The sequence below is a fragment of the Chelonoidis abingdonii genome, chromosome 5, assembly GCF_003597395.2.
Source record: "Chelonoidis abingdonii isolate Lonesome George chromosome 5, CheloAbing_2.0, whole genome shotgun sequence".
Taxonomy (NCBI): domain Eukaryota; kingdom Metazoa; phylum Chordata; order Testudines; family Testudinidae; genus Chelonoidis; species Chelonoidis abingdonii.
The window spans coordinates 59,910,249-59,926,196 of NC_133773.1; the positions used below are offsets into that span (position 1 = coordinate 59,910,249).

At 44.2% G+C, this 15,948-nt stretch overlaps 1 protein-coding gene across 2 annotated transcripts in view; it reads left to right on the forward strand.

The window, feature by feature from the left end:
• DCLK2 (doublecortin like kinase 2) overlaps positions 1-15,948 on the forward strand; it is a 141,674-nt gene that overhangs the window by 105,722 nt on the left and 20,004 nt on the right. For both annotated transcript variants that reach the window (XM_032793230.2, XM_032793231.2), the window contains 3 exons: positions 1,209-1,266; positions 12,543-12,662; positions 15,466-15,612. In XM_032793230.2, coding sequence (XP_032649121.1) covers positions 1,209-1,266; positions 12,543-12,662; positions 15,466-15,612 — 325 coding nt within the window. The remainder of the gene's footprint in view (positions 1-1,208; positions 1,267-12,542; positions 12,663-15,465; positions 15,613-15,948) is intronic.

Genomic DNA, 15,948 nt, shown 5'->3' on the forward strand with positions numbered 1-15,948 from the left:
CACCTCAGCTGCTAGAAGAGGGCCTCATCCTCCCTGATTGAACTAACCTCGTTATCTCTAGCCTGCTTCTTGCCTGCATATTTATACCTGCCCCTGGAAATTTCCACTACATGCATCTGACCAAGTGGGTATTCGCCCACGAAAGTTCATGCTCCAAAACGTCTGTTAGTCTATAAAGTGCCACAGGACTCTTTTTGTTGCTTTTATGAATTTAATAAAACGTACCTGGTAATTCTTATTGAGATACAAAAGCTTGTTACAAAGCAGAATTTGTATAGCATCCCTTACATTGGGTCGGATCTTACCTGGGGCTTCCAGGTGCAATTGCAATACAAATAATTAATAATAATAGGAATGGGCTTATTGCATTTCCCTTGCTATTTTTAAAGTGTTAACTGAAGGTCATTTGCAACAATGAGAAGCAATATTTTCTTTATAGACACCAAAACAAATTGTTTTTATTGCTTTTTTCTGTTTCCTGTGGAGAACATGTTTAGATCTGGATGTGGGTGACCAAGTGTAAAAGCTAGAGTAAGCTCCTACCTTATGGGAGGAAAAGTCCTCTCACATATACTAGAAAATAATCATCTTAGTCACTCTAGGTTTTGCAGAACCATCCTGTAGAATTCTGTCAGGTAGTTCTAAAATCCTATAGAATTTAATAGCCACTGATATCCGTTGTGTAGTAATTGCTATAGAACCCTATAGTTTTCTTCCCTACTAACTTCTGTGGGACTTCTTCCAAAAAGGCCATCGATATTCCTGGCTGCCTTCTTGCTGGTCATCCTATACATGAGCTGACCAGCAAACCTGCAGTCTGATCTGTTTTCAAAGTGTGGTTACAGGCTGCCAGTTGAACAGAGCTACATGAAGGATTTGGGGGCAAATTTTGCATATGGAAGTAGAGTAGTGGCAGAGTATAGTATTGGGTCACATTAGGGTCACTAATGTCTATTGGGTCACATTAGGGTCACTATGGTCTGGGATTAATGCACACAATAAGCAAGGTAATGGTAGTCAGGGAAACAGCAGGCAGGACTGTTACTTGGAGAGAGGAGAAACAAAATGAAATCATTTCTGCCACCTTTCTGTCAGCTGTTCCCCTGGGTGAAAAGATTATATTACGATTACATGTATTCTTACAGATAACCAGAAATTGGGCTGGAATTTCTGGCATTAATGAATGTTTCTCCAATTTTTCTTCTTAGAGCCACTGGAAAGGAGTTTGCACTGAAGATTATAGACAAGGCAAAATGCTGTGGAAAGGTAGTGTACACCCATTTACATGTGAAAGGAGTAAAAATAGCATTCACAGCTGTTCATTAGTCAAAGTGATGTGCGTTGGGTGGGGTGCGGTTGGGTTTGATAGAACTGTGGCCGCTATCAGAAATATCTGTTTAGTATTAGCAGGATCATTTTCCATACAAAATGCAAACCATAGAAGTAGTAACTGTGTGTTAATCTAGTAGATAATGGAACAAAAACAAACAATGATTGTAATTTATTCTGTTGGCCTAACAAAGAATGTGCAGTATTTCCACAATTGTTCTTCCTTCATTGGGCCGAAATGGAATAAAAAGAGAAATGCGGAAGTACAGCATAGTGACTTTGATTGTAAAATCTTTGGGGGGGGGGGGGGTGTCCAGCACCTAACATAATGGAACCCAATACTGATTATGAAAGCAATTCAAATTATAAAGGCTCCAAAGTATGTCATGACTCACATCAACAATAGTAACCATTGTAAGCAAAGTTAATATGGGATAAATTCCTACGGTCCTTATTCAGTCAAAATATCCTATTCTTTTTCGAGTGCTTGCTCATGTCGATTCCATTTTAGGTGTATGTGTGCCAACATGCACAGTTGTCTGAGATTTTTGCCTTAGCAGTATCCGTAGGGTTGGCTGTGGCACCTGCTTGAGTGCCGTGTCCATGTGCCGGTATATAGCCGCTACTGACCCTATGCCCTCTCAGTTCCTTCTTACTGCCCATGACGGTTGGTCGGAGCACCTTGTCTTGCAGTTGCAAGAGCGTTAGTGATTCTTCAACAGCCCATTGTCTGTCATTTTTGTATATAGTTTAGGTACTTAGTTAGCTTTTAAGTTAAGAGTTAGTTTGGTAGTTAGAGTCCAGGCTGGGACTTTGCCCCAGAGTGGGGCACACTCCGTTCTCCCAGATGCAAACCATGCTAGTCATACAACAGGCTGATGGCTATTAGTCATACAACAGGCTGATGACCCCCATGACGTCTGTCTGAAGTGCTAAAGAATAAGCAGGCCGCCCGGCACTGTAGACACTGCATCAGGCACCGGACTTGGTGAAGGCCCCAGTGCCTAAGGGAAAGCTAGTTATGGGACTGCCCCATAGGGCAGTGGAGCACTCTCGGTCCCTGGACTGCAGATGCAGATGCCCATCTCCACCGACTAGGATCCTGGCACCATATTCCTGGTCTCCGGTCAAAACGCCCAGGTCCCCGATGCCACGTTCTCCCACTGAGACATGGAACACTGGGGTTGAGGGACTGGTCCCTGTACCACCGGTACCAGCGAGCTTCTCATCAAAGATCGCCACGGTGCAAATCATCCTTGCCCAGACGGTCTTTCAGTCATCCATTCCCACTGGGGCAGGATTGCTCTCGGTCATGGCACCAGTCTCCATCCTCCCGGTTCTGCTCACTGGGCAGGCACCGATCCTCGCCTTGTCGGTCGCCGACCAGGGTCAGCCGGCAGACTCATTCATCAATAGCTCTGTCCTGGTCACTGGAAGGACTGGACTGGAAGTTCAGCCCCTCGCCAAGGAGGGGTGATTCACCACAGACCTGCAAAGCCGGCACGGCACCTGCCACGATGGCCTGGCAGCAGGGAAAGTGGCCTGCTCCATGGCCGTATGGGAACCCATGGGGTGTGCCCATAATATCAATCCTGTATTCCCACCAGTCCTCCCTGGCAGCCTTGGACAAACTGCCCCCTGGGGCCCGTGGCACCAGAGTTGGAACACGGTGTCAAATCCAAGACCAGACCAGCGCATCGGACTCCAGCACCTAAGGAGCCATCCCTTCCCCAGCGGTGCACTTGTCCTTGTTGTCTCCGGATGAAGTGGTGGCAGGTGCCTCCCAAACGGGCAAACTCTCTTCTGTCCCCCACGGCCCCCAAATGACTTCAAGGAGCACCAGGCCCTTCTTAAGAGGGTGGCTACTAACCTGAACTTAAAAATTGAAGAGGTCGCAGAGGAGTCTGACTTTTTTAACATATCCTCCTCCAGCAAGGCCCAGATTGTGCTGCCCGTCCACCCACGGGTCCTTAAGATTGCCAAATTGCTGTGGCAGACCCCCTCTTCCTTCCACCTACTTCTAAGAAGATGGAAAATAAGTATTACATCCCTGCAAAAGGGTTCAAATACCTGTATACACACCCTTCAGCAGTGTCACTGGTTGTGTTCACTGTTAATGAAAGGGACAGGCAAGGCCAAGTCAGTGGCACACTGAAAAACAAAGATACCTGGAGACTGGACTTATTTGGCAGAAAGATTTATTCAATGGCAAAACTGCGATTTTGGGTATCTCACCACCAGGCCCTGTTAGGCAGATACAGTTTTAACCTGTGGGACTCCCTTAATAAATTCAAGGAGGCTCTCCTGCAGGACTGTGCCTAGAGGTTTGCTGCTTTGGTGGACGAAGGCACAGCATGGCAAGGGGGGCCCATCAGATGGCCCGGGACGCTACTGAGTCAGCTGCCAGGGTGGTTGCCTCTGCGGTGGCCATGAGGCACAGCTCCTGCTTGCAGTCCTCCGGGTTAGCCCAGGAGATGCAGGCCACTCTGTAGGACCTCCTGTTTGAGGGGATGGGACTCGTCTCCGAGCTCATGGACTTGAGACTCCATGGCCCTAAAGACTCCTGTGCCACCCTCTGCTACTTGGGCAGCCATACTCTGCCGGCGAGGAAGCTGTTATGCCCTCACCTCCTCCACTTCCGCAGTCCAGGTCTTGGGGAACTCCCCGGGTGGGCACCTACAGGAGAAAGGATAGAGACAAGGAGTCTAAGTAGTGACACCCGTTGTCTTCCCATTCTTCTGCTCATCTTTGGCCTTCCAGAAGCCAGGGAGGCCAGAAGCAGTCATTTTGAGGATGTGCTCGAGGGTGACACCCCAGTCACTTCCTAGGATCCACCCTCCCACTCTTTCCTCAACCACCTCCATCCCTTCCAGTCAGTCTGGTCTCAGGTGACCTCGGACCATTTGGTTTTCAAAGTAAAATCATCATGTTTCACCCTGCAGTTCGTGGTCCACCTCCCTTTCCTGTCCTCCTTCAGGGACTTGTCTCACAAGCAGCTCCTCATCCAAAAGGTCAAGAACCTCCTGGGCTTGGGGGCAGTGGAGGAGGTCTCTCGACAATGAAAGGAAAGGGGTTCTACTCCCATTACTTCCTGATCACAAAAGCAAAAGGGGGCCTCAGACCCATCTTGGACAGTGTCGTCTCAACAAGGTCTCTCAAAAAGTTGAAGTTTTGCATGGTATCCCTAGCCTCCATCATCCTCTCCCTGGACTGGGGAGACTGGTACACTGCCCTCGACTTGTGCATATTTCCACATTTCCATTTTCCTGGGGCACAGGCGCTTCCTTCATTTTATGCTGGACCAGCACCATTTCCAATTCATGGCATTGCCATTCAGTCTCTCGTCACTCCACGAAGTTCATAGCACCAGTGGCCGCTTACCTGAGGCACCGGGGTGTTCAAATTTACCCTTACTCCAATTACTGGCTAATAAAGGGTCAGTCCTGGGATCAGGTGCAGCAGCATCTCAATCTGATTTGTTCCACCTGTTGTGACCCGGGGCTGTTAATAAACAAGAAAAAGTTGACCTTAAGTCCAGTGAAATTCATAGTTTTTTGGAGCAGTCCTCGACTCTACTCAGGCCAAAGCCTTCCGACCTGAGACTTGGTTCCAAGCCATGGCAGACCTCATCTTGTGCATTCAAGCCCACCTCCTCACCACCGCTCACACGTGCCTGTGATTGTTGGGCCACATGGCGGCCTACATTTATGTGATCCGACTTGCATGACTCCATCTGAGGCCCCTGCTGGTGTCTGTCTACATCCCCAACAGACACAGCATGGACTGGGTGGTCAGGGTCCCAGACCACGTACTGTCATCAGCCACCTGGTGGCAGAATCCAGCACTGATGTTGGAGGGGGTTCCCTTTGTGGCTCCATCACCATCAGTGATCCTCATCTCTGATGCTTTGGATCTGGGGTGGGGAGCCCACCGGAGCAATCTCAGCACACAAGGCCATTGGTCGAGTTACGATTACTCCCTACACATTGTCAGGGAGCTCAGAGCAGTTCACCTAGCCTGCCAAGCCTTCCTATTTCTCATAAAAAGCAGGCTGGTCCAGGACCTGATGGACAACGCAACTACTATGCTCAGGCAAGGCAGAGCCAGATCATCTGCTCTTTGCGGGGAAGCTCTCAGGCTCTGGGACTTCTGTGTACAACACAGCATCCATCTCATATTCACACATCTCCCTGGAGCCAGGAACACTTTAGCAGATTGCCTCAGCGGGGCCTTCTCGTCTTGCCACGAGTGGTCCTACCATCCAGAAATGGTCAGCATCATCTTCCAGAGGTGGGGGACTCTCCAGGTGGACCTGTTCATATCCAGGCAGAACAGGACATGCCCTATTTTCTGCTCAATTTGGGCGATTGACCAAGGCTCCCTGTCAGACGCTCTTCTACTTCCGTAGTTAGGGGTCTGTTGTATGCCTCTCCCTCCCACCCCCTTCCCCAGCACAGTGTCATTAATTCACAAGGTCCTCATGAAGATCAAGCAGGACGGGTTGAAGGTGATCATCATAGCGCTGGGTTGGCAGCACCAGCTCTGGTTCAGCATGCTTCTGGACCTCTTGGTGGCTGCTCCATTACAGCTACTGCTCAGGCTGGTCCTGGTGGCACTGCATTTGACGACTTGGCTGTTGCATGGTTAAATGCAGAGGAGCAGGAGTGCTCAGCTGGTGTCCAACAGGTCCTGTTGGGCAGTAGAAAGCCTTTCACCAGAGCGACCTACCTGGCCAAATGGAAGTTGTTCGCTTGTTAGACCTCGGATAAAGGCATTTGGCCCGAGCGGGTCTCACTGCAGTTAATCCTGGGCTACTTTCTGCATCTCAAGCTCCAAGGACCATCCCTTTCGTTTATTAAGGTCCACTTGGTTGCTATCTCAGTATTCCATCTGTCACTCAAGAGTAGGTCAGTTTTTGCCCAGGACATGACTGCCAGGTTCCTCATGGGCCTCAAGCGCCTCTACCTGCACATCAGGAGACCTGTCCCTCCATGGGACCTGAATCTTGTGCTGTCATGGCTCATGGGACCCACTTCAAGCCTCTGGCTTCCTGCTCTCTTTTCCTCCTTTCCTGGAAGGTTGTGTTCTTGGTTGCAATAACATCTGCCCACCAGGTCTCTGAGATTAGGGCACTTACCTCAGAGCTGCCCTATATGGTCTTTTACAAAGACAAGGTTCAGCCTCATCCAGCTTTTCTGTCCAGGGTGATCTCAGTTTCATATGGGCCAGGACATTTACTTACCTGCCTTTTTTCCAAAGCCACATAAGTTGGAGGAGGAGCATAGATCACATTCCCTAGATGTCAGGAGGGTGCTAGCCTTCTACATTGAGAGGATCAAGCCATTCTGCAAGTCAACGTAATTGTTCATCATGGTGGCTGAGAGGAAGAAAGATCATCCAGTGTCTACTCAAAGAATTTCTTCTTGGATCACTGCCTGCATACGCTGCTGCTATGACTGGACATAGGTGCCACATCCAGCGATGGTTACTGCCCACTCACCCAGGGAGCAAGCCTCTTTGGCAGCTTTCCTATTCAAGTGCCTATCTAGGACATCTGTAGGGTGGCCACCTGCTTGTCCATCCACACGTTCATGTCCCATTCATACTTACCCAGCAGGCCCAGGACTATGCTGGCTTCAGTAGAGCAGTACTACTGCTACCAGGAGTTCTCAAACTGGGTGTCGGGAACCCTCAGGGGATCACGAGGTAATTACATGGAGGGTCGTGAGCTGTCAGCCTCCACCCCAAACCCCACTTTGCATCCAGCATTTATAGTGGTGTTACATATATAAAAAAGTGTTTTTATTTTATAAGGGGGGATCACACTCCTAGGTTTGCTGTGTGAAAAGGGTTATCAGTACAAAAGCTTGAGAACCACTGCACTAGACTGTGAAATCTGAGCCCACCTCCATTGATACTGCTTGAGTCACCTAGAATAGAATCAACATGAGCAAGCACTCAAAGAAAAAATGGTTCCCTACCTTTTCATAACTGTTCTTCAAGAGGTGTTGCTCATGTCCATTGCGTTCCCCACCCTCCTATTCCTCTGTCAGAATTGCTGGCAAGAAGGAGCTGAGAGGGCATAGAGTCGGCAGCGCCTGATATACGGCCACATGGGCGCGGCACAAGGGGGCACCAGAGTCAACCCTACGGATACCGCTAAGGTAGAAATCTCTGACTGTGAATGTAGGTGCACACACGCATAGAATGGAATGAACACGAGCAACACATTTAGAAGAACAACAATTACGAAAGGTAGGTAACAGGTTTTTTTCTTCTTTGGGGTTAAAGACTATTGGAGTGGGCCCCCAGTAATTTGACAAGCATGGAAATTTTAAAATAAATAAGACATCTTCCTTATATTTCCTGTTTTACCTAAAACTTCTGCCTTGTCCCTTATTTTTTCCCTCTTGGTTGCAGTACCCCCTTCCTTGACCTATATACAGCTGGACTTTTGAAAACAGCATTCTATTGACTAGTGACAACACTTTATCTCTTACAAATAACGTTTATTCTAAAATTGTTGTTTAAGCTTTTAAGTGGTGAATTTAAAAGCTCAGATTCAGTCAGCTGGGAAATGCATCAAACCCCTTTCCTGTCTTATTCCCAGATGTCACAAGCAAATGTTATAGAATTGAGGCCAGTGTCTTTTATGAGCATTGCAGGCACAAATTGGAAGGATTCTCTTGGCTGCTTTCTCTTCCCCACTAGGATGGGAGACTTTTTTGGGAGTTTCTGCTGCTATACTGATGCTACCCAATATCTGTTGATCTTGCCATGTCTGGTTGTCTAGTGGGTAAAAAAGAATAGTACACAGGTGTTTCAGACTGAAGTATTATGAACACCAGCCTACTGGACTGATTGTGGGACAATTCCTAAGCAGGGAGGCCTGAAAGAAACAATCTGGATCTACAAAAAGTTATTGGACTGAATTTTCGAAAGCATAGATAATAATTAACTATAAATAAAACATTTCGGGGGGAGCAAGACTGGCCCAGTGGTTGCGGCACTGGCCTGGGATATGGGAGATCCAGGTTCAATTCAGTTCCACCACAGACCTCCTGTATGACTCTGGGCAAGTAACTTAGGCCACGTCTAGACTACCGTATCGGCATGTTAAAATCGATTGCTCGGGGATTGATATCGCATCTAATCTAGACGGGATATATCGATCCCTGAGCGCGCTTATATCGATTCCGGAACTCCTCCAACCCCAACGGAGTTCCAGAATCGACATGGCGAGCCGCGGATATCGATCCCGCGCGGTGAGGACGGGTGAGTAAATCGATTTTAGATATTCGACTTCAGCTACGTTATTCACATAGCTGAAATTGCGTATCTAAAATCGATTTTACCCCATAGTGTAGATCAGCCCTTAGAAAATTAAGAAGCAACAAATATAAAACAGTAAAGAAGTTATTTTTCTAATGCAATATAATTAACCCCTGGAACTTGCTGTTGAAATCTATCAAGTTTCAAGAAAGTTTTAGACACTTTTATTCCAACTAGTGTACTTGCTATTCTTATCCACATAAAGATGTCAGTCTTCAAGTTACAGGCACTGATCATCAGTTGGAGTCAGGCAAGAATACTCTTAAGACATAGTATTGTGGATAAATGAGCAGATGCATGATGGAAGCCGCTTACCCTTCTCTGAAGGCAAGAAGTATAGGACCCTCTCACAGGCAGGGGCTGGGGCAGATAAAATGGTCTATTCTGGTATGGCAGCTTTTCTGTTTCTGCAGTGTTTGCATAGGTAGCCCATTTTTTATGGATTGTTGCACAAACTCTTTTTTTTAATGCAACCCTATCTGAGACTGAAAAATCCAGGGATATTTGAAGAGATGAGTTATAGTACAATGTAATTATAAATTGCAAATGCTGCGTATCATATTACGATGTTCTGAGAGCGGTTTAGATAACATTCCTTCTGTTAGGCAGGAAGGTAGCAGCTATAACAATGTACATGTCAATGTGCATTACCTGCTTAATGCATTAATCCTAAACTGTCAGGAGCTAGGAGTTTAATCTTGTCCCCACCCCATTAAATAGACATAGAGAATATGAGATAAGTTACCATCTAGTAAGGTGACTTAGTGAATGACCATGAGGAAAACCGTGCTCAAATTGCTTCTCTGTGCTGAATGTATCCGCACCCATTCCCACGTCACAAGCCTTAAAACCACCATCTGGCCCAAATATGCACAACTTTTGCATTGAGGATGGTCACTCCTGTCCAGCACAAATTTACTGCCGAGCAATTTGTATCTTTGGTGTTACAACTTTTTAACCAAACTAGCTGGTCTTTTCTCATCCATCAGTATACATGTTAGTGGTACAATCATTTCTACTTAAAGAAATCTTTTCAACTTAGACTAAAATCTATTACAGCAATTTCCCTGAGGAAGAGGTTGAGGTAGCTGTGGAAACAGATATATTTGAAAAGTTTAATGGAATACAGCAAGGACAAGATGATTAAAAATTAATAATCATAAACAGGTCAGTATTTCACAGGACATGTATCAGGATGGTGATGCAAGAGCATTTTGTAACCTTTGTATAAAAGGTTAATTGTTACTTAAACCTGTCTAAAGAGAACAATTTAATGGCTCAGATGAGGCCAGGATAGCATAGATGGTTCTGTGCTGCTAGGGTCAGAATTAAATAGTGTAATTAATTGATTATGTTGGCTATTTGCTCCTAAAGCTGAGATCTTGTTTATAGTAGGATTCCAGATTTCACTTGGTTCCTTGGCTCTGCTTTATCTAGTTTTTTTTCATGAATCACAATAACCAGCATTTTATAAACGGCTCCTTTCTGTGGGTAAAGGTCAACCTTTTTAAACAAAATTGTTTCGTTTGTTTTTCTTTTCTCCAGAGTACGTTTGCTTGGAGCAGACTTAAGTTAGTTGCTTAACGAAAAATTGATGTTCTTGCAAATTGGGTTTCAAAGGTGCAACCCGTTTAACCAATATATGCTGCACCACTCTCAGAGGATGAGATGCGTGGCTGGTATGTGGGTTCTGGGAAGTAGACCCATTAATTCAAATTAATGAATTACACAGCCACGTGACTGAGCTTTGAGCAGAAAACAAGACATCTTTATATAGCCTTGCAGAAAAATGGTGAAAGTGTGAGGTTTTCAGTCACTGCTCATGTACTGTCTGTCATAATATGTACATATCTATTTCCAGTAATTCTATTCACAAATGCACGAGGTGCGTGTTACTAGTCAGTGTTTTTAATGTGAGCAAGTTCAGACTCCCAGTGAGGTGACTTATTTCCCAAAGTACAAATAACCTCTTGTTTTACACAGAGATGGTTATTAGATTTACAATGAACCAAAAGGTCCCTGTGGAATGTGTTCAGATATTTTAAAAAGGGAGAAAGCAAAAACATTCATGAATGAAAAGGAATGTGTGACTTTATTTAATCTCCAGTATGCAGTTTAGTGGATGGGTGTCTTGAATTTAAAACAAAAAGAGGGGGAGGGAACCCTAGAATTAACTTATTTTAAAACCTTTTTAACTCCATATGATTTTATGAAAATATGCTAATGTGTGAATATAATGTAACTGGAATATGCTTCATGCAAAAGGTCTCTTGTAAGGTATCATTACAAAGCTTATAATCTACTGAGTGTGGTCATCCAATTTGTATAAATGTATCAGTATTGTATCTGAAACTAGAAATATGAAATATAACTCGGAGATCCTATTGTAATTATGCAAGCGTGGGCCATTAAGGGTGGTTTGGAATCTTGATGGCTCCCATTAACCAGGACAGTTGGTTGTAAATGGCTCTGTTTACTTGCAAGCCTTCCTGTGAGTCAGGCCAGGAAGAATGAAGGCTTGGGGTGTCACCTGGTGCTGGAATCCATCTTAAACCTGGTGCTTTTCCATTTAGAAGGAGTGTGGGGACCCAGAGAGACAAAAGATTCCCTCCTTGTGCCAAAGCTATATAAGGGTATAGAACAGAACAAAGAGGCAGCAGTCATGAGAAATCCCCTAGTTACCACCTGAGCTGGAACAAGGACTGTACCAGGGGAAAGGATTGGGCCCAGACTAGAAAGGAGTCTAGTCTGTGAAAGAAGCTTATTCGAACATCTGAGGGTGACATTTCATCTGTAATCAGTTTCTTAATGTATTAGGCTTAGACTTGCGTGTTTTTGTTTTATTTTGCTTGGTAACTTACTTTGTTCTGTCTGTAATTATTTGGAACCACTTAAATCCTACTTTTTATATTTAATAAAATCATTTTTGCTTATAAATTAACCCAGAGTAAGGGGGGACAAACAGCTGTGCATATCTCTCTATCAGTGTTAAGAGGGTGGACAATTTGAGTTTACCCTGTATAAGCTTTATACAGAGTAAAATGGATTGATTTGAGGTTTGGATCCCATGGGGAGCTGGGGAGCTGGCTGCTAGAGACAGAAGTACTTCTTAAGCTGTTTTCAGTTAAGCCTGCAGCTTTTGGGGGACGTGGTTCAGACACGGGTCTGTGTTTCTAGCAGGCTAGCATGTCTGGCTCAACAAGACAGGATACTGAAGTCCCAAGCTGGCAGGGAAAACGGGCTCAGAGGTAGTCTCAGCACATCAGGTGGTAGTCCCAAGAGGGTCTCTGTGACTGAACCCATCATAGGAATGTTTTCAGATATTTTAAAAAGGAAAAAAACAAAAACATTCATGAATGAAAGGGAATGTGCGACTTTCTTTAATCCCCAGCATTTAGTTTAGTGGATGGGTGTCTTGAATTTAAAATAAAAAGAAAATGAAAGAACTCTAGAATTAACTTATTCTAAAGCGGTTGTACCTTCATGGAGGTGTGGGGGTGGGCAGGAGAAGGGTGAATAAAACCTAACCCTAGCACAATATGAAGCTGTTGGAGCCAAAACAATTTCCATACTTAAATGGGTAAGTAGTTTTCAGGTTTTAAATATAAATATCAAACCAAACAAAAAATAAAACTCATGAAGTTGGCAGCTATTTTGTAAGAAATCAGGTCTGGAAGGAAATACAGTGGTGTTAAGTGAAGGTTAAAATGTGTCATTTCACCACAGGTCTGCAATATAAATAATATAGTGAAAGGTAGGGGGTGTGTGTGTGAGAGAGAGAGAGTGAAAAAAAATAAAAACAGGAAAGCTATCACCTGGAAGTTTTACTGGGAGTTCATTGTCAATTAAAATAAACTTTCCTCCTTTTCCTGACTAAACAGGAGCATCTGATAGAGAATGAGGTATCCATACTGCGCCAAGTGAAACACCCCAATATTATCATGCTGATAGAGGAGATGGACACTCCAACAGAACTCTATCTGGTAATGGAGTTAGTTAAGGTAAGACTATTTCAAGGAATTTTCTTTTTCATTTATCTACATATAATGTGAAGTCTAGGAAGATTCCAATATTTCACAGCTCTCAGAAGACATAATCAGATGAGCATTTTGATGAGAACTTCCAATTAATCATGCAAATACTGTTGTTAAAATCCATTAAAATGAACAATTGTTATCATAAAAACAACGAGTCCGGTGGCACCTTAAAGACTAACAGATTTATTTGGACGTAAGCTTTCGTGGGTAAAAAACCCACTTCTTCAGATGGATGGAGTGAAAAATTACTCCATGCATCTGAAGCTCCACTTTGCTGGCATTGGAGAGTGATACTGCTCTCTTGTGAATTACCAAGCCAAAGGTATTATGAAGCACCTCCATAGAAACATGTTAATGCATAGCATGAACGTGTTACACAAACCAGGGTTTTTTGGCATATTACTCTTGGCCAGTTTTGTGCCACTGCGCAAGTGCAGAATTAAGGTCCCTGGCAGATTTTACTCTTTCCCCACAGGAAAAATTGATTCATGCCCCCGTCCTGGGCAGCGGTCAGGGGGCAGGAGGGAGTCTGGTTTGGCTGTCAGGAGCAGCAGGGGGAGATGTAAGTCACTGCCTTGGGGGCTGGTCTCTCTCTCTATCCCTCTCGCTTGCTATCAAGGAGCACCCAGAGCCAGGAGGAGCAGGAGTAGGGGAGCCTGGATGAGTGGCACCTACCCTGCACTGGATTCCAGCTGCTAATCTCAGCTGGGCTGAGGGAATGGGACTTCCTCTGACCCTGCATGGGCCAGGGCCAGGGCCAGGTCAGACCCATCCCCTAGGAATTTCCCTAGGCTTCAGGAAGCTCCTCCCCCTGCTTCCTTCCCTCATTGTTTTCCAGCCATGGGGGAGGGGGTCACAGTACGGAGAGCTGCTTCCGCAAATGCCCAACCCCCAGGCATCTGAATTCCTCCCTGCACCCAGACCACTCCTTGCTGAGTTGCCTGCACTCAAATCCTCACTGTGCCAAGACTCAGCCCTCTGCACCAAAATAATTGAAAATGGTGTGATTATAATGTTGTTTTGACAAAATATGCACTATTTTGCAGAATTTTTAATTTTTTGGTGCAGAACTCCCTCAGAAATAGCATATATAGCAGCAAAGAAGACAGAATGACTTGCAAAATTGTTTAAAAGGAAACACCTGAAAAATATTATATAGAAGAAAAATAGATACCCTGTTACAATACTTAGCATATTTTCCCCATCATAAAATAACAAAATATACAAATATAATGAAACAATCCAGAAACTTCTGTGTGACATAGGTCTGATATTTCTTAGTTGCTTGTTTTGTGACAAGATAATGAATAATTTGAGTGTCTAGGTCATCTGAGTTAGATTTATAAACCCGTATCAAATCTGAGGCTTCTCTCACACGTGCTTGCACACAAATGTCTTATCTCTCATACAGGAACAATAGCAAACATGCAAACTAGTCGATATGTTAAAACAACAGCAGTAAACCCAGACTATATCAGCATATTGGATAAAAGTATAAATCAACATTTCAGAAGGTATTGCTATCTAAAAATTTCACTGTACTCAAGAACCTTTTCCGCAACATCTGTTTGCTTGAAACCCCCTGGTGAAGGTCTGTAGCTGCTGGCTCAGTACCACTGCTTCATTTCTGGCTATCTCTAGAAACAGTTTTTATGTGGCAGATGGCTTTTTTGTTTTTAAGATGCAACTTAAAAAAAAGGGTAATCTTTGAATATATATCCTGAATTGCTACTGCTTTCACATGTGCTACAATGCTTGGAATTCCACCCCCTAACCCAGCCAAGTCACTCCCACACTTGTATCCAAGGTAACCATCATAATGGCACACAACTTACATTAACTGCAGCAAGTGGAAATGCCATATAAATTAAAATATTTCTTTACTACTGTTTTTAAAAATGCTGCTACATACCCCAGAGCTATAATGGATGCTGGTAGGATATTGCACAACAGGTATGCTCAAAAAACACCAGGCAGACTCTGCCATATGTTGCATGGGGCAAATATGCTGTAGAATGCAGGACTGTTATCATCCTGCCTCATCCTTATTTATTTTTACTTTTCATAATGTTTGCACTAAGTATTTCTAACATGTACTTTATTATGTAAATATTATTATTTGCATTACAGCATCATCTAGAGGCTCCAGCTGCTAGGCACTGTACAAACAAATAGGTCTGTAATACCCTGACAAGTTTATAATGTAAATAGACAAGACAGTCAAAAGCAGGGAGAAAGGTAGTGGTGGTATCCTCCTCTTACTCCTGGGGAACTAAGGTGCAGAGCGGTGAAGCGACTTGTCCAATGACACACACAAGCCTGTCGAGTACTGAACCCAGATTCCCTGAGTCCCAGTGCCTCAGACTACAAGTTCATCCTTCCCTACCATGATAGCTGTTTCCAAGGGCTTGTCTACATGAGGAAAAAGGCTGCAAGTAGCTGGTGCACTTTGGAAATTTACTAAGCTAAACCACGTGAGGTCACTCTTAGTACGCAGTAAGTGGGTCCACACAGAGAGTTAGTGAGGAGTTGCTGGTGTGCTTTAAACTCACACCCTAGCTTACTGTGCACCAACTTCTCCATGTAGCCAAGCCTCAAACTGTGCAGCGTATCTTTCCTGTATAATACATGACAGGTTTTTGTGCATGCCTCTGGTGCAAGGATGTTGAATTATGGCTTTCTCTGACATCTTTTCAGTAGTCTGAATAGAGTACTGACACCTGATGATTTTTCTTGTCATTGCCTTTAATGTTTTCCCTTACTTTAGGGAGGAGACCTATTTGATGCTATCACTTCTTCAACAAAGTATACGGAGAGAGATGGTAGCGCAATGGTCTACAATCTAGCCAGTGCACTGAAATACCTCCATGGTCTCAACATTGTGCACAGAGACATTAAGCCAGAGAATCTCCTGGTATGTCATTTGTTTTGTCATGCTTTCCATTGCTTCATCCCTCACAAATGTAAATGTTTGTATGTAAATGTTAAGATGCTAAGGAGCTGAACAATCACAGACATAGAACATGAATTTAGAATGACTACGTGCTTAAAATAAATCTTTCCATTAAGTATTAATAGACATAGGGAAAGTGATCTGTGCTTAATGTGCACTAGACGCTAGACCTATCACTTACATTTTGATTCCTGGCTCTGGCTTGGATAAGCACAAAACAGGGTTTAAAAATGTGTTAATGAATTATTTACAATCCTAGTTTCAATTTAAAACAAGGGTTTTAATTGCTTTCTGAAG